The 17,331-nt window shown below is 50.0% G+C and overlaps 4 protein-coding genes across 5 annotated transcripts; all 4 read right to left on the bottom strand.

Moving 5' to 3' along the window:
- Positions 1-443: 443 nt before the first annotated feature.
- On the bottom strand, positions 444-851 carry LOC143363012 (uncharacterized). Its single transcript, XM_076803588.1, has 2 exons — positions 784-851; positions 444-696 (listed from the first exon to the last, which is right to left on the bottom strand). Exons 1-2 carry the CDS (start codon positions 849-851, stop codon positions 444-446), a joined length of 321 nt encoding a protein of 106 aa, XP_076659703.1.
- An 826-nt stretch (positions 852-1,677) lies between these two features.
- LOC143363011 (uncharacterized) lies at positions 1,678-4,905 on the bottom strand (the record flags this gene model as incomplete). Its single annotated transcript, XM_076803586.1, has 2 exons — positions 1,678-4,371; positions 4,441-4,905. Coding segments are annotated over 2 exons (3,120 nt in total), but the record flags the coding sequence as incomplete, so codon positions are not given.
- Positions 4,906-5,470: 565 nt separating this feature from the next.
- On the bottom strand, positions 5,471-8,388 carry LOC143362942 (uncharacterized). Of its 2 annotated transcripts, XM_076803467.1 has the most exons (4): positions 7,947-8,388; positions 7,490-7,640; positions 6,593-6,713; positions 5,471-6,486 (listed from the first exon to the last, which is right to left on the bottom strand). In XM_076803467.1, the coding sequence occupies exons 1-3, from the start codon at positions 7,952-7,954 to the stop codon at positions 6,594-6,596; spliced, it is 279 nt and encodes a 92-aa protein (XP_076659582.1). In that variant the 5' UTR covers positions 7,955-8,388; the 3' UTR covers positions 5,471-6,486; position 6,593. The 2 variants fall into 2 exon arrangements, 1 of the variants encoding a protein (XP_076659582.1); XR_013083713.1 differs by lacking the exon at positions 7,490-7,640.
- Positions 8,389-8,409: 21 nt separating this feature from the next.
- Positions 8,410-13,160, bottom strand: LOC143362938 (beta-hexosaminidase subunit beta). The gene is made up of 7 exons (XM_076803461.1): positions 12,809-13,160; positions 11,508-11,730; positions 10,212-10,333; positions 9,737-10,109; positions 9,339-9,631; positions 8,976-9,235; positions 8,410-8,872 (listed from the first exon to the last, which is right to left on the bottom strand). The coding sequence occupies exons 1-7, from the start codon at positions 12,989-12,991 to the stop codon at positions 8,695-8,697; spliced, it is 1,632 nt and encodes a 543-aa protein (XP_076659576.1). The 5' UTR covers positions 12,992-13,160; the 3' UTR covers positions 8,410-8,694.
- Between the last annotated feature and the right edge of the window lie 4,171 nt (positions 13,161-17,331).

Raw genomic sequence — 17,331 nt, 5'->3', positions numbered from 1 at the left:
GTCCGTTAACAAGTCACACCGGGACATGTCCTAAGTATTTATACATAATTTGAACGTGTGAAAACACCTGAATTATTTTTTCCAACAGCAGTGGAACGGTTTCTCATGTAAAAAAACAATCGTATAACAATAAACTTGGTCTCGTTTTAAAGCTCGGAGATTCTACTTTCGCACGTAATTATTTATTTTCCTCCAAGACATTTTTACTTTATGTAGCGGAGGAGAAGTCGAAGACTGTTTCACATATTTTTCACGTTTTTCATCCGCTGTAATGCCGTACAAGAACACAGATATTTCTTTTGAAGTTTGAACGGTTGAATTATTCGCGGAAGTTGGTCTAGCAGTATCGGGAACGGGCAACAGGGTGACTCGCAGACGGGGAGGGTGCTGGAGAATTTAGGAGGGCAATGATTCTGTTGATTCCAAGACGTGCAGCCGGATTTCTAGCGGTAGCACGCGTTCTGCGGGGAGAGACAGGATTCTGGGGGGTAGCCAACCGACTTGGCATAAGCTCTCAGCCAGCACAATGGGGGTGCGACACACCTGGGCCGTGAAGGGGGTGGTATCGGACAACAGGGCACCTTGGAAATGCAGCAAGGATCGCAAACGCCTCCGGAGCAGCATAACCCCGGGCAGGGTCCTCGTGGACATCCGAGAGGTGGACACCTAACGTTGCACACTTCCGGTTCCGGTTTTCTGGAAGAAGACGGTCACCAAGATTAGAAAAACGAAAACGAAATTCAACATGCAAACGTGTTAAGATATCTTTGGAAAGCTACCCACAGACATTCGATGTGATCTATGATCCTCAACATCTCGTCCATGTAGTTCCGTTGCCTTTTGCAGTTCATGTTTCTTCGGGGGTTGTTGTTTCACGAGAAATTTAGAATAATGTTGCTAATGCATTGCGAAAAATGGAGACTCAACCAGCTGAAGTCAGCGGACTTCCTTTGCGGAGGTAACAGAAGAGTGACGCACGTACTTGGTGTTCGAATTGATTCAAAACGCGTACTCGGTGGGACGAAATGAACGCGACAGGGTGTTCGTTTAAAGAATTCGAATGGGCGGTTCGCAGGAAGATGGTGGTCAATGTCAAACGGAAGATCCGAAACATCGACAGCAAAGTTTCGCGGCGTCCAAGCGTCTTGAAAACGAAAATCCCTGCGCAGAATGAGGGGGCGAGACGAGTCGTCGCTTTGTCAATAGACGGGACCATTGGTAGACAGCAATTTGCTGATGAGGATGGAACGCCACGGAAGGAGCGCCGAGAACGGAGCGAAAAAGGAGGAAAAGCAGCAATTCCAGCAATGAGGGTGAGCCCCGCGTTGAAAGGGAACAACTATCCGCGATGAATAGCAAATGTTCCCGTGAACCTTCAAACAGTAATACTTGCCTGTTGGAGTTTCCATGAAATCCAGGAGTCCTGGGGGAAACAATACACACAAAACCACCGGAGCATGCTAGAATCCAACGGTTTATTCACAAAATTTTCAAAACGCAAACCACCTTTCTCGAACTCGCCGCGGCTCTCGTAACACGGCGACTTCGAGAAACGCGGTTCTTACAAACGACACTGTTTACAAAAAAAAAAAGATACCATATAAAATAAACGAACCAAAAAGAAAAAAAAGTACATACGAAAAGTAAAACTTGCTACGAAATTGGTAAAACGGACAAAAAAAAAAGAAAGAAGAGGTACACGACCACAAGTCCCCGTCAGTAGATCACCGGGGGCTGCAGGTGTCTGCTCGCGATCAGAGTTTCCGGTGACACGAGTTGCGTGTTTGGCATGTAGTCCTGTTTCCTGGCCAGGTACCTCACACCCCCGATGGTTCTGGCTTCGTGGAGATTCGGCTGGCTGTAATGCGACCTGTACATCGGCATTTTATTATCCGTCGTCGTCTGGCCGTTCATATTTCCGGTGGCGTCGCCGCCGGCCCGATCGAACCCGGCGTTGCTCGTCGGGTCGTTCTTTCGAGTGGGTCCGGTATCCCCTTCGCCGATGTCCCTGACGAGATTGCGCGCGTTCTGATAGTACTGTTGCATCTGCTGATAGTGCTGGGAACAACTTGCGTCGAATCTGTACGGCATCACGTCGCAACGGGCCGCGGTCGGGTTCTTCTCGTTGTAGGGGATCATGGGCGTCGATGAGCCTGCGTGTTGTTGGCCGTAGAACGTTGCTGGTTGCTCAGCTGCCACGGTCCCGTTCTCCCTCTCCGCCTGAACGTAACAATTCCCCGGGTTCGTCTGCTTCTGTCGCGGATACTCCCGCGAGAACTCGTGATCCTTCTTCGGGTGCGCCAACCGCTGCGGAGGCGGGTTGTTCGGGTTCCTGCCGTTCTCGAGGCCGTTCGCGGAGATCCTTTGCGGCCTTTGTTGACCGGAGGCCGCCAACAGTCGTTCGTTCAGCTGATGATCCGCTTCCACGCGGTCTTGCATCCCGTTCAATCTCGGTTTTGGTGTCTTCGACGCCAAGCTGTCTAGATACTCCAACCCTCTTTTAACGTCCGCGGACTCCGACGACCGCTCCAGATACTTCCGCACTATCTGCGGATCCTGCAACCCGTTGTTGCGACCTTGGGGCCGGATACATTCCTTGTACATTCGAAGTTTCAGCAAGCTGGATGGCTCGGTCGTTCGTTTGGCGGTTTCATAGGCTGAGGAGTTATTAGGCTGGGCTTGGCTTTGGGCTTGTTGGGGGCTCTGTTGGGAGACTTGTTGATGCTGGAATTGTGGATTGGGTTGCTGCAGATGGGCGTAGTGTGTCTGCTGGTAACTTGGGAAGCTCTGATGATGCTGGTACTGTTGGTAGTTCACCGCGGGCACGTTGGGACTCGATTGAACGGAACCGATCGGTCTAGGCTGGGCGAACATCTGCTGAGGCTGGTAGCGGTTGTCCTGCTGATAGTGTTGGTACTGTTGCTGCTCGTTCTGTCGATTAGTTTGATTCGGCATCTCGTTCTGCGGGATCTGCCTACCCTGATCCATAGGTCTAGCCAGGCGGTCCTTCTCTCTTTGCTTTTCGTACATCTTCTCCAACTCCATGTAGGACACTCTAGGTGGGGTTAAGTGGATCATCCATTCCGGCTTCTCGTCCGTTTGACTGCGTCTGCGAGTGACAGTCGCCGGCCTCTCAACCTCCGGCATGCGGTCCTGCTGACGGAGATCCTCGATGTACTCCAGCTGTCTGCGCTGCTCGTTCAGCAGCGCCTCGAACTGTCTCTTCAAGATGTCGAACGGCACCCCTTGTTGCTTCATGGTTGCCACCATCTTCTCCTGGTCGCGTATCATGCTCGGGGTGAACGACAAACTTGTCCTCTTCTGTTGATCATCCTGGCGACTGTCTGCGGGTGTTTCTTGACAAGGCTGCTGTCCCGCCTGCCGACCACTCGTTTGCTCGTTGTATCCAGGCTGCTCCGTCACCTGCTGACTCGCATATCCCGCAGGATTCCTGTACAGTTGATGCCCTGGATGCTCCGCAGGATTCCTGTAGAGTGGTTGCTCAGGATTTCTGTACAGCTGCACAGATTGTTGTTGATACTGTGCCATGGGATGCGGCTGGTTGTTCACCACGTTGATCGAGTACGGCTGCAATTGTATATTTTGAGGATTCATCGCGTAGCTCCTCTGCTGAGCCTGGAAATTCTGCAGATTGCGATTTTTCATCGCTTCCTGAGGGGAAGTCATTCCCTGCTGTGCGGGAACCTGTGCCGGCGTCTGTGCTGCGAACTGTGGACCACGATTGTAAAGATTCTCCGGATTGTTTCGAGGATCGTTACTCATCATTTGCATCTGATAAGCCATCGCCCGCTGCTGCAGCTGCTGCTGTTGCGCCATCGTTTGCTGCAACTGTTGATACGCCAGCTGAGGATTTTGAGGAGTCGAGTATCTAGGCGGTTGGTTGTGCGCCGGTGGTTGACTCTGGACCGGTAGCTGATACTGTTGGCTGCTGTTCGACTGCGAGACGTTCGCCGTCATGGACATGTGCGACTGTGCCCGCGGCTGTTGGCCGGCTGTCATCGTCTGCCTGTACAAGGCCGCGTTTCGACCACCGACCGGCTGGCACTCGTAGTCCGGGCATTCGTTGTTCTCGGCTTTGGACTTCTCCGGATTCGCCGTCGGCCCCGGGACGTTTTGCTGCATCGGATTCGGCGGCATAGGCGTCGCGGCGCTCTGCGGCGCGTTGCGGTACAACGGTTGAGCAGTCTTCTGCGGAGGATACTCCTGTTGGTCGTGAGGCACGCAAGGACGATGCACCTGATTCGACAGGACTTGCTGGTGCAAAGTGCTATCGGAGTTCGCGTTGACCTGACCGATCGGATGCGCCGCCTGCTGGTTGCCAACCTGTTGCTGGCTCACGGTGTGCATGTTCTGCGAGAAAGTCCCACGGATTATTTTTGCGTTTAAACGTTAAACGATCAAACGACGTTATAGAACAACCTGATGCTGCCGTTGCTGCGAGGTCGGCTGCACGTTCGTCATCGCATCGCCCTGTCCGTTGTTCTGATCGGCGGATCCCGCAACGTAAAATGCGCCCGACTCCTGAGGGTTCTGCTGCATGATTATGGCGCCGATAGGATCGGCTGTGAACGCCGGGGAATTGTCCACCTTCTTAATTTTCTCGGCTGGGAAGTATTTCAGTCGGGGCGAGGACGTTGCGAACTCTTTGCACCTGTCCTGACAGGTGAACCTTGTCTTCGGAACGTAGCAATCGGCAACATTGTGCTGCGGCGGTTCTTTCGGCTCCGCGTGCGTCAGGTTCTGCGTGGACGGTGATTTCTCGGGTCTGGTTCGACGTTGCATCGTGTTCACTCTCGCCTTTAGGCTGCTCGTGCTTGGACGTCTTGTGGGTGTCCTCTGTCTTGCATTTCTGTCTACCGAGGCTTTTCTGTAACGCAACGGAGATTAGAACAACGAAGATTGGAATAATTCTAGGCTATGGACGGGCGAGAGTCTTGCCTCTTGTTCATACTCTTCTGGAATTTTGCTTCGAATATTGTCCGCGATCAGAGGCGCATCGTCCAAAATGATCGGCGGTGATACTCCAGGCTCGATTTTGCACAGGATCCGAATGTGGAAACTCTGATTAGCCGCCGGAGTGCAGGGGGTGTGTTTCGCGGACGGGGACGAAAAATTGACGAGACACGGGGCGCCGTGTTGCCATGGCCACGTCTCCGCGTTATATTCTCGATTAGGGCTCCGCCTAACTTCGTTCCCGTGTGTCAAAACAGCTGGCAGACAGGATTGCGTTCTCGTGCCCCGGTGTTGTCCCGCTTCTCTCGATTACGGAGCATGATTCAACGGCGCACGGAGATTGCCGCGCGGCATAAAGCGCACCGCTTTCCCAGATTGCAATTCGGGGGCTTTGCTTCGGAAAATTTGTAATGATGATCCGAGAGAAGTCTCGGCGCAAATTGGTGGGCCGCGTAATAATTCGCCACAGTTTCGAATCTCGCCGGGCGACGATCGAAGAAAGCGAAGAAACGTAACAGAGAATTTTACCATTTTTATTTAGTATAGCGTTTACAAGAAGCATGCACCGATGCGTTTTCAGACGTGCGTGCAGCACGAAGGCAGTCCCTCTTCTAGGTGATCGATGTCATTCGTCGATGCGGATCTGTCTCTTGATAAACGGATTTTTTTTTTCGATCTCGAACGCGATACGACCGAATCAGTCGTCCCGTTGCCGCAATCGTACCAAAATCTTGACAACGTGACTTGATTCATAAAAAAAATCACAATAAAAAAAAGGAATGGTACCTGCTTTCTTTGCTCGCAACTTATCGGAACGCTGAGACCCGTCGCAGACACGTTCGTCGGGAAATAATGGTTACGCGGGGCTTTTCGAGGTGGTTCTGTTTCTGCCGTTTCCGAAACGACATCTCGCGTCTCCTCAGTTTGCCGGAGAGATCATGTTCCGAGGGGGGCAAAACATGCATCGCGGCATCCCCAAGTCGAATCGAGATGTTCGCGGGATAAATTGATTTTCTAGAGAAACCGGTTTCGCGGATAAATCGCAGTCGGCATCGACAAACGAGTCTTCTTGTCGATCAAAAGTTATTCGCGGGGTGCACGCCGATTCTGAAAACATAGTCGTCCATCGGGGAAGTTGTCCCAATCCAATAACAATTTTTGCCGTTTTCGGGTTTCGTTGCGAATCGAGAGTTTAGTTTGTCAATTTCGGTAAGACTCTATTCGGGTTCGGTCTCCTAAATTAGATACCCGTCAGTATCGTTTAAATAATCGTTCACAGTACGAAGCTCTCGTTCGGAGCATTGGTGTTAGTCTAAAATTCGGTGATAAGACGCGTTCGGTTCGAGTCGAGTCCGGGAATTAATACGAATTCGAATATTTGTCGTCGCGACGATTAATCTTCAATTTCGGGAAAATAGAACACAATCGGGAATTTGGTCGAATCGTGGGTCCAGTTAGGTATCTCAGATTCGTCGAAGTACTTTGCTCATAATCGGTCGAGAGTCCTAAATTCTGTAAACGGAGAATATTGGTTGATTAGAACCGTGTGAAATCTAAGAACGCAGTCATTGTGAAGTTAATTGTTAGCTGTCAGCATTACGCTGGTGGCAGACATTACCTTAAATTGTTACCAAGATATGCATCCGTCGCTCTCGTTGGAAGTCCGCGCATGTCGCCTGTGCGGCTACCGAACGATGTGCACTTTTCGCGTGCAGTCGCCTAGCAAGGGGGGCAGGACACTGTGGAAAAAGGACGAGGATAAGTATGGCCAGGGTGTTCTAGGGATCGTCATCGTCATCGAAAATCGTTGTAGGGAACTGACTGCAGGCTGGCCGACACGGTGAGCATGGTGGAGGCGTGGGTGGTGGACAAGGCATACAGGGAACCAGTTTCTTGGTACAAACGTAAGTGACGCACGGCGGCGGCGGGGGGCACGGGGGCGAGGGTGGATGACAGGTCACGACTACCTTTGGTGGGCAAGGAAGCGGGCAGCACGGTGGACAAGGCGGACAAGGCCGTAGGTAAACCTAATTTTCAGTCGTTATTAAGTTAGCTGCGATGCCAAGACTGCGGCCCGCTGGCTTAATAAATTTACATGGCAATTAGGTTGACTGCGGTTCAGTCTCCTCAGGACTTCCATTCTTATTCCTCGTGGTTGTTCTTTGGCTGAACCCGCGAGAAAATTTCCGCCGTCACCGTTTGCCCTTCAAACAGCGACCCAAAAATTCACGGGTTTCTTTACGGCCGCTTTTGGGTCCCTCGAATTTAGTCTCAAGACGAGCTGTCACAGATCAAAGATATATCGCAGGTCAAAGTTCATTGTGGCGTCATATCGCGACTCTAAGAACGTACGGTGACTTCAGAGATCGTTTCGAGGTTTCTCCAATGCGTCCACGAGGAATTATTCGACAAATTTACTTCTTTGTTCCGTAATAGCGTTAATGTAAGAGTAATTGGCAGTGGTGTACGAAATTGGAGGATTATGTACACTTTGATTGCATCTATTGAGACTCACTGCTGTTCTGGTTGGTCTAGGGGGACATCGCGGCGGGCAGGGTGGTCTGCAGACGATGCACGGGGGTGGTGCACACGATGGTGGGGGACAACATGGAGACGGGGAGCAACACACCGCTCTGGGACATTCAGACGCGCTTCCGCAACATCCTCTGCGAATTAAATAATTATCGTGTACTTTCTCGTTCGATTCTATTCGTAAATATGCACCAGCGGTCACGAGTTATCCTTACAAAAATTAGCGAACATTCCAGTGACCGTGGTTTAGCGTTCAAAATTTAGTTTTGTAATATGTGGAAGGCAAGAAGCATTGATGTTGAATGTATCCCGTCGTCGTATGACAAATGGATTTTCTGCGCCGCCGCGCCCGGCAAGCTTTCGCAAATTCAGATTTCAATCGGATCCCCAATTTATCAGGATTCAGGAGATTCCGTGGCAGATATAAGAAGCAAATTTACCTGCTCATCACGGCGTTCGCGGGGTACTGGTGCTGCGAGTGGAATTATGTCGACATATTTCCACAGGATTTCCATAAATCTGTGGTCTGTCATCAAACCCCCAACGATAGATGGGCCCCTATCCAACGAGAGTCGACGGCATCGGTGTGCTTCGGGATCATTCGCTGACACTTGGAATTTTGATAGTGACGGTCGAGGAGGAATGGTCTGATGGTCTATTGTAAATGATTTTCTTTGTTTCGCCCGTTGCCCGGGGATAACGGACGTTCATCTGTCTGATCGATCGTTTCGGCGTGCAACAAAGCAACGTCGAATGTGTACAGGGTGTCCGAGAAATGTTGGAAAAAGTTATACTTCGAATGACCTCAGGATTCATCCGTTTCAAAGAGGTACCGACTTTTCTCGGACACCCTGTAGAACGAATAAACGACGGCCGACCGCAGAGGAAACCAATTGTTCCTACCAACCTATGATTAATTGCTGTTTCTATGCCAGCAATCGCTTCGTTTATTTATCAAGATTCATACAAACTCGTTTCACGTTTTCATTGAGAATTGGAAACGATTCTCCGAGTGCATAGTACACATTCGGACTCGATGCACTTTTCGCGTAGACGCGAATCACACGGTTAACCCTTCCGAAAATGATACCAATTAGCGTGGCAAGCTAGTACGACAGCTAATTAGAGATTCGAGACTTTTACTGTTCGGGCGTTCGGGGTTAACGGGTGAAAGGTACGCGAGGGCGTTCACGTGACGCAAAATCCAGGACCGTTCGGCGGCTGGGCCGGTATTCCACGTTTGTTCATGCGACAGGCGTGTTCCTCGAGACGCTGAGCGGCTCTGTTCTCGTCCTGCTTCGAGTCGCTCCAGAGTCGCTCCGCGGTTGCGCTGGCTCGCGGCCATATTCTCGGATGCACGTTGTTCCTGAACAGGAAATTAAAGATGAGCCGATCGTGCCCCGACCCGATATCAATCAGGAGGGGCGTGCGGGGGCGGTGGGTTAGGTTAAAGAGCAAACGATCATTACTTGTCAACGAACTCGCCCCACATGCAAGCCTCCCCGCCGAGCATCAGGTTGGTCACGTTCCTCGGCGAGTTGAACCCGAGCGGGTCGCACTTGTAGAACTTTTTCCAATCGCCGCCGCCCGCGATGTGGTCCAGATACCAGCACGCGGACAACAAAACCGGATGTCCGGCCTTGGTCGCGCTCTCCAGCTCCTTCGACCAGACTCCCGTCCACACGTGCACCACCGTGTTCCTCGGCATCACCACACCGTTGTCGAACACCTGCGAACCACCCCCGACCGTCGACGCGTTAGCGAGAATATGTGCATACAATTATAGAAAATGCTGCTGCAATTGCAGAGCGTTCTACGGAAAGAAACTTCACCTCCTGCCACACGATGGCGTTCGCCTCCAACGAGTCCGTGATACGAAGAAGCTTCGCGATGTACTCTCCCTCGAGGAGGGCAAAATTCCTCGACATGTTGTGCGCCTGCATGTACGCGGTCACGTTCGAATTGCTCTTCCAGCAGTCGAAGGGCACCTCGTCGCCGCCCAGGTGGACATATTGGTCAGGGAACACTTGAACGATCTCGGAGAACAGATTCCGCAGGAAGTCGTACAGATGAGGGTTCGTCGGGTTCATCGGACCTAGTTTCCCGTTCGGATTGCCTTTCGAGTCTGTCGCAAAGTCAACGAAGAGGCGGCCATTTGAGTAAAATTGAGTAAATAAAAAATAAAATTAGATCGGTACATCATTATGCTTTCCTCGGCTGAAATATTTACCGTAGCAAGTGGTCAACAGTTCAGGATAGGCCAAACCCCAGGATCTAGTGTGTCCAGGAGTATCGAATTCGGGCATCACGCGGATTCCCCTCAGCCTGGCGTAGTCGACGATCTTCTGGATATCGTTTAGGGTGTAGATCATCGTGGGGTGGTACGCCCCCTTGATCGACAATTCCGGATACCGGGAGCTTTGATACGGGAAACTGTTGTCGTCCACGATGTGCCAGTGAAGGACGTTCAGTTTGTTATAGGACATCGCGTCCAGGGTCAACAGTATGTCGTGGATGGGCAGGTAATGGCGGGAGGTGTCCAAGAGGAGTCCGCGATGTTTCAACTTCGGTCGGTCCAAGATGTTCTGGCATCTTATCTTCAACTATACAATTCATAACCAAGTTTTCTTTCGATATAAGACAACTAGAAAATCTCTAAGCCCACTTCTTCTCTTGAAATTGTCACAAATGCCCTGTCAACTTACGTTAGGTCCGTCGCTAGCCGGGAACAAGAGCTGAGAGAAGGTTTCCAGTCCCCGAAGAACACCCCATACCGAGTCTGCGACGAGATTGGCGACCGTCGACGTCTCGCTGATGCTGAGAGAGTCTGCGAAAGTCGAATTCAAGCTTACCGAGCACTCGTCCCATGCCGGATTACTTTCTTCCGTTGATTTTAGGGATTTCGTTCAAGATGAAATACTGCGTTACTGCTCGACGATTACGCGAGGCTCGGATGCAGTTCCAATAACGATCATTGATAAACAGTAACGCGTAGACCGTGTCTATGATCAAGCGAACGATCAATGGAAGAGCGTGTGCGTGGACATTCTTCGAGCATTATTTCTCGCATCGTTCGACCTCCGAGTTGAAAGCGATAAGATAAGCTTGAGCGAAATCCGAGCAGCGTCGCATTCTTCGCAGCCGACCTTGCCGTTAATTACCACGACGTTATTACTAGCGTATCGTTGGCCAAACAAACATAAAGACTTCCCCGCATTCTTTTGCATTCGGGGAACTTTGGGGACCCGTGCGAACCAGGCGAGCGACGGCGTAGGTAAACAAAACACTTACCAAAGTATAATACTTCGGGGGTGGTTTGTTCACGTTCGATGCGTTCGTTCGGCACCGTTGTTTCCGTGAGAGCCACTGCGTTCGCTTCGCAGAGATCACGTTCCCGGGCAAAAAGCGAAACGCGCGTAATCGCCGCGGGAAGAAAATATTAATTTGCGGTGACGTCAGTTGCGTTCCATTGACACCGAACAGATATCGCGTGTTTACCGTAGAAATGCACGGGTTCCAGCGATTTTTCCTGCTCTATCGCGAGCGTGGCATTCTTCTCCGCGCGTTAACTGTTAACACTAAACCTACCGAGCCTTGAAAGTAATACATGTTGCCTTACAAAAATGACGAGATTGAATTTATTTGGATTTTTTGCGATTCGTAACCCTTAGCACGCCGGTCGCTCCGCTACGGAGACATTTAACAGGTGTTTACAAAATTCCGGAGTGCAAAGGGATAATACATGCTCTCCTATATATATTTATTTAATCGTTTCGCACGAAAGCATCTTTACAATTTCAGTAATCGTAAAATAACAAATCTTGAACGGTCATTTTGACCGGCGGTGGTAGGTTTAGTGTTAACCGAGTGATCGTTGCACCACGGGGTCCCACATGGACGTGAACAGGTAAACAACAACAATCGGGAGCAACCGATCTCGCGAGAGACGATGCGAGCTCCGATACGAGGAAACGATCAAATTCGGAAGCGAATCGACTTACACGATTCCTTCATCTGCAAATGAGGCCAGTGATTCCCATCCTTCTCGCACGGTTCGACCAAACGGATGTCCATGGCAGTGAGCGTGCCTTTGTTGGTGGAGTTATCGCGCGGCGATCTAGCATGCCCTTGCGCGACGATCTTCGCCACTCGTGCTTCCGTCAAAATAATCGCTTTGTACCTCTCGATCGCGTCGACCACTATATCGCAAGTCTCGGCGACCACCTGCATGACAAATTGCATAACGTGACGTGAGCACTCGAGCAGTAACAGGTGTAAACGTTTACATATCGAACGGTGTGCATGCGACTTATCCGATTACTTCGGCGTCGAAATGTGTAACGGAAAGGAGAAAAATTACTCATTGATCGTTGATCACTGCGATAACAATCGACTCTGCAGTTTTGACTATTTTGAGTTTGTGGGATTTTCTTGACCGTTCAGCAAATTGCGCACGACCGGTCTTATTTATGCGACAGCCCGGTATCGTAGCTAAAAATATTAGTGTCGGTTCGATCGATTGTTAATCGTCTTCGATTCGTCGATGGATCGGCCGGTTAACGGGTTGAGAAGTTGAGATCTCCGAACGCACGTCACGCGCGAGAACCGGGAAAACGAATCCGAGGAAACAGAGTTCACGGGTAAGTCCCGCATGTATATGCAACGAGCATGAATGTGTAAGGCGATTGTGTATGCTGCGGATGATTTCCCTTGGCCGTGGTATCGATACGCTGCTCCCAGTAGGAAAAAAAGCAAATGTACGCGCGATAACGCTTATCCTCGCGGACGAGGTGTGTCCGGGCCGAGAAGATCGAGTGAAAGAGGAATAGGCTGCTCTGATATTTCATTCATATTCGAACATTATACACGGTGGCGGGAGAAAATCGAGGTATGGTTCCTCACTGCATCGGCATATCGCGGAAATAAATTTTCGTGTTAGTCACAGCCGCTCGACCGGTTTGCCAACAATATAAGTGTATACGTAGTTCCTGTATCTTGTAATAAACGCAGAAAAAATTTTTTAGTAACTCCTGACGTACAAAAAGATTCCTGTATATTCACAATCGGGCATCGCATTGTAAGTGTTACAAGTGGCTATTTTACATTGTTTTATAACGGTAACGGAAACGTATCTATTCCGATTTTCAGCCATTTCTATTGCAGTATGTGCTCGACGAAAATCGATGGAATAATTAATTCATCCCGATCGCATGCTTGCACTTTTAACAATTGTAAATTGAAACATTGGAATCCGTCATTTTGACAGGTCCGGTAAATCGAAGGTGAAGAATTTGGTACTCACGTTGAACTGGAAGGTGGATGGTCTGAGCTGGTAGTGCGCGTTTCCTAGACGCCTGAAGGTCGGCAGCGGCCATGGTTCACCCTGCGTGGCCTGCACCCATGCTCCTGCATCCGGGTTCAAGGCGTTCACTCGGCAGACGATCCCAGCCAGCAAGAGCAACGATCCCAGCGTCGACGGCCGCATGTCTCTTTCGCGAACGACGTCCTACCAGGTGTTTACAGAGAACCGATCCGATGCCAACGAGTGGTCATCGTCTACTGAACGCGGCGAACGATGCGTACGAGAGTGGTAACGACCTTAGCCTGCGCCACTTAACTTTCATCAGTTCGGTCGAGCCGGCCTGCTCACGGTCAAGTATAACCGCGCGGAGCTGGAAAGATGGCTCCCCGGGAGGGGAAGGACAACAGAACCGATTCGTCGGGTCCTCCTGCGGCCATTGTCCCCCGTCCACAAAAACCCATACCCAATGCTGCCCAGATACCTGGGAATGCTGCCCAGAATTCTCAGAATTTTAATTTCACTGTTTACCCACCGGTATTGGGTAAAATACTGTCCCCAATAGTATTAAATAGGAAATAATCTATTTTAATCTGTTGGGAACTCTGAAAAATAAAATGTTTAATTTGTTAGGAAAAGTTCATTTAAAGGATTCTTAAAACGGTGAGAATTGTATCTGAAATATCTGATTTATTTTAATTTACCTTCCCTCTTTGTTCGTGACGATCAAATATTGTTTCTGGAAATATATGTACAGGGTGTACAAAAACTAAGTGTAGAGTCTGGAACGGTGGATTTCCGAAATTTTGGAAGATTGCTTGCTCGGTGGACGAGTATAGAGCACCGCTGTGCAAGAGACACAAGACCCCAGTCATTCGCCGATTGGTCATGCCATGGTCATAGGTCAACCCGAGACGATAGTAGGCGACCGCGTGTACGTAAAAATCTTTGTTGGGCATTTTCTAACTTGATGCAGAGATAACGATCAGGATACAGTGTCTCTGGAAAATTTAGAATAAATTCTGTAAGAGTAATCACGAAATGTACATTTTTTAAATTAGTTGATTACCATTTGATGAAAACAAGGTAGAAAACGTTTCTTTTGCGCGAAGATCCGTCGTCCGGCGATAAAAACTGAAAGATTAGAAATACAAGCGAGGTTAGATAGAGTTGCCGAGCGTGAATTCTTCAGCTCCGCGCGGAACAACCAGTCCTTGGCCCGAATGTGTTCTGAAGTATTCTTCCTTTCGCAGATCGGACCGCGTAACATAAAACGGGGATCATAATCTTTGATGGGGCGTTCACACGAGATCGGAATTTTCCGAGATCCACTGCTCAGGAAGCTGCTTCGGGATCGCTGGACCAGAGTGCTACCGTGGTCTGCGAAGCTGGGTATTTTTGGAAGAGGATGTTGTGGATCTAAGCGGCGGGTATTTATGGGACCGTGTTGGTTCTAGCCGTAACGTAGTACAGCAAAGTGCTAGAGAGCCGAGGTAGAGGTTTCAAGAATAATGATACCCACGAAGTGCGATATTTTCATTCAGTATACATATATATACGTTCGGCCATGTTTGGCTGGTGGTATTTGTCCTTGCGCTTTTTAATAAGGCGTCCCGGAATCGCGATCATTTTTAGATCTCTAAGGACGTCCCCATTCCCGACGTATCTCCGCAACACATCTGCATGGGTATGTTGATTGTGCTATGCGCAAGAACCTCGTATTGCCACGGGGTTCGGAATCAAATTAATTAACTGCGATTAGATTAGCCGATTATCTCAGTCCAATAAGTGTTCCGAATTATCCGGGCGCGATTAGTTTTATCGTCGAAACAGTACTTGGCATTTACCAACGCTTATCTTCGTCCAAATCGTTATGCGTGCAGTCGATAAATCCGACGGTTTCCCATTAGACTCGGCTATTTGCAACTCGCCTCGATCCATTGCCCATTTGTTTCAAAGGAACGAGGCATTATGAGGCAGTTAAGTTTTCGTTACTTTCTTCGGGGTTTCCTTTTCAGGAATACTATATCTGACTTTGTCGGGGCATGCTCGAGCCGATTCCTCTTGGAGAAGCGTTGCCCAGTGACGGGAAAATTCGGCTTCCGGATTCCAAAATTGGCGAGTCGAAGGGAGCATTGTTGTGCTCGGCCGGGCGCGTTTCGAACGACGCACGCACCGGTTCTAAATTAATTGGAGAACGAGGCTCGTCGGAGTGTGCGATCCGTTCGCGATATCGCCGGCAATATCGAGGCGGTGCAGGGAGGCAGCAGCCGAGAGTGCAAAGGTCGACGATCGCTCCGCATTATCGGACGCGATGCGATGGATCGTTACGATTACCGTCTGTTTGTCAAAGCGGATTATCTTCTGCGCGGGGGCGAGATCGCTCGCAGAAATCTCGAACAAATGAAATCGCAATCGTTGACGGCGATTAGTTTACCGTCGCTCTGCTCCTGTATAAATAATAAACGCGGAGACCGTCGAGGGTTCGTACGCTCACGGCCGATTGTCTCTCGCACAATAAATCGCCGCGCGTCGCAACATCTATTGTCGCGCGTGTCACTGCAACGTGCATAGAACCGTTCGCATTCAATGCAAAATTTCCTATTGCCCGTGGCGTGCATCATTCGCGCCCAGATTGCGCCCACTTCCGCGAAAACCATTACAGTCACGATCCCGAACGAATTAGAGCCGCTCGCGCCTACGCGATTTCTGCGATATCTGCCAGCGCCGACGATCGACGACTTTTCTCTTGAATAAACAATCGACTATTCCCCGTCGCAATAGTTTATTCCAGGAACGTATACAGGATTAAAAAGGATTACTCTCCGCGGGACTGCGGAGATAGTTCTGATACTCTCGCGCGACCCGCCGCGAAATCTAGATAGATGCAATTACCTCGACTACGTGCGACAAATGAACGCGTGCGGAGGTTGTATTAATTATCCTCCGCGTAGTTAAGGTAATAACATACTGTTCGTCTCCCCGCTTTGCAGAATGAACTCGTCGAAGGCTCCGCGAGAAACGGTCACGCGAACGGAACAATGTCATATTACATGTACTGTATATGGCACGAGAAAGAGGTGCTGATTGGTCAGAAGAGCCACGCCTCCAGCTGCTCCATTGGCTAAAGCGGTCGCACATACTGTAGCGTGCGACACGGAAGCCTGAGCATTGGCCCACTGGAGCGTCCACGGTGAGGATAGGCGGAGCTAGCGAGTGTTCCCTTCGCCCTTGTCCCACGCGACTTCTTGCGAGGTCCGGACAGTACATATTCCAGGACAGTCTCCATTTGACAGATTCTCCGGGACCCCTAAGTCGTTGGGTCAACAAGGTTTTATCAAACGATACTCGAAATTCAGAGTAGCACGGTTCAACCCCCCGCCCCTCCCGGAGATTAGCCTGTGGCGTGGAGGAATGAAAAAGCTCGGCGGGGGGCACGGGGGTGCATGGGGGCGAAAGCTTTCGTAACGCCTGTGTTATCAAAGAAGCCACGCCGGACGATCGTGAAATACGGGCTTGCGCATTTCCTTCGTCTTCCGCGAGCCACGACAACGATTTCCAACTTTTCGTTCCGGCGACGAGCAACCCCGATCTGGAACGGAAAATTTCCGAAAATTCCAGCCACCGGAAAAACCGGACAGAAGCAATTTATTTCGCGGATATATAGGCCGTCCCAAAAACCACTCGACCATTCGAAAAAAAAATAACAGGGTTATTCCATTCTGGCTAGACGCGCTTCGATATACAGGGTGGTCCACTCAAAGGTAGCCACCTAAATATTTCATGGTCGAGCATCGACGTTCGCCAATTGCAAATACATGCTTAGCAACACTACGGGTAAATTATTCGATAAGGCAGGTTCGGGGACATTTTGTATAACTATTTTCCAGAATGGTGCAGGGGTTATGCCGTTTCCGAAGTCGTTGAAGAATATCGAAGAAACGGAAGAGTATCGACGGACTGTAAACTGTTCATTGGATATTGTAGGTAATTAATTAATAGGAACTAGAGGGACAATTTGGTGAAAACGATACCGGCGGATTTCTGGCGACGGTATAGAATCCGCGATCGAGATAATACGGGTTTCCGTGCACGTGCACGATTGAACGAACTTCCGGTTTCAGGAGACCACGCACGCCGAGGGACCACGGACTGAAAGTACGGCACTGCTCGGTGAATCGTAGCTTCATTGATTGCGATGTCGTACACCGGGTCGACGACAGAGTCGTGTTATGTATAGATAAAAACGCTTTCTATACGTAAAATTGAACACGTGTCGGCCGGGTTCGCAGACGGGTTCCACGACGATTTCCCCGTAATTTTCGCATGCGTGCGACACGCTTACCCCAGCGCGTGTACCGTTTGTTATCTGCGTACAAGAGATAACCGTTCAAGGTTCTGCCGGCTTAACAAAATCCGTACAGCTACGTTCCACATTCTAACGAGGGAGGTCAAGAGGGACGTGTCCGGGGGTGGTCAACAATTAGAATCAGGCCGTCCTTCAAACGGGAATGCTGGCCAGAAGA

The sequence above is a fragment of the Halictus rubicundus genome, chromosome 18, assembly GCF_050948215.1.
Source record: "Halictus rubicundus isolate RS-2024b chromosome 18, iyHalRubi1_principal, whole genome shotgun sequence".
NCBI lineage: Eukaryota > Metazoa > Arthropoda > Insecta > Hymenoptera > Halictidae > Halictus > Halictus rubicundus.
This window is presented reverse-complemented; position numbering and strand designations above follow the sequence as displayed.

Bases quoted from the DNA above. Each gene is read 5' to 3' on its own strand.
- LOC143363012 (XM_076803588.1), bottom strand. From the start codon at position 851: ATGAACTGCAAAAGGCAACGGAACTACATGGACGAGATGTTGAGGATC. The intron at 697-783 runs GTGGGTAGCTTT...GTCTTCTTCCAG, and splicing joins ATAGATCACATCGAATGTCT to AAAACCGGAACCGGAAGTGT.
- LOC143362942 (XM_076803467.1), bottom strand. The intron at 6,714-7,489 runs GTGAGTCTCAAT...CTTTTTCCACAG, and splicing joins CTAGACCAACCAGAACAGCA to TGTCCTGCCCCCCTTGCTAG.
- LOC143362938 (XM_076803461.1), bottom strand. From the start codon at position 12,991: ATGCGGCCGTCGACGCTGGGATCGTTGCTCTTGCTGGCTGGGATCGTC. The intron at 10,334-11,507 runs GTAAGTCGATTC...CGACTTTCGCAG, and splicing joins TTTGCAGATGAAGGAATCGT to ACTCTCTCAGCATCAGCGAG. The intron at 10,110-10,211 runs GTAAGTTGACAG...TGAATTGTATAG, and splicing joins CGGCTAGCGACGGACCTAAC to TTGAAGATAAGATGCCAGAA.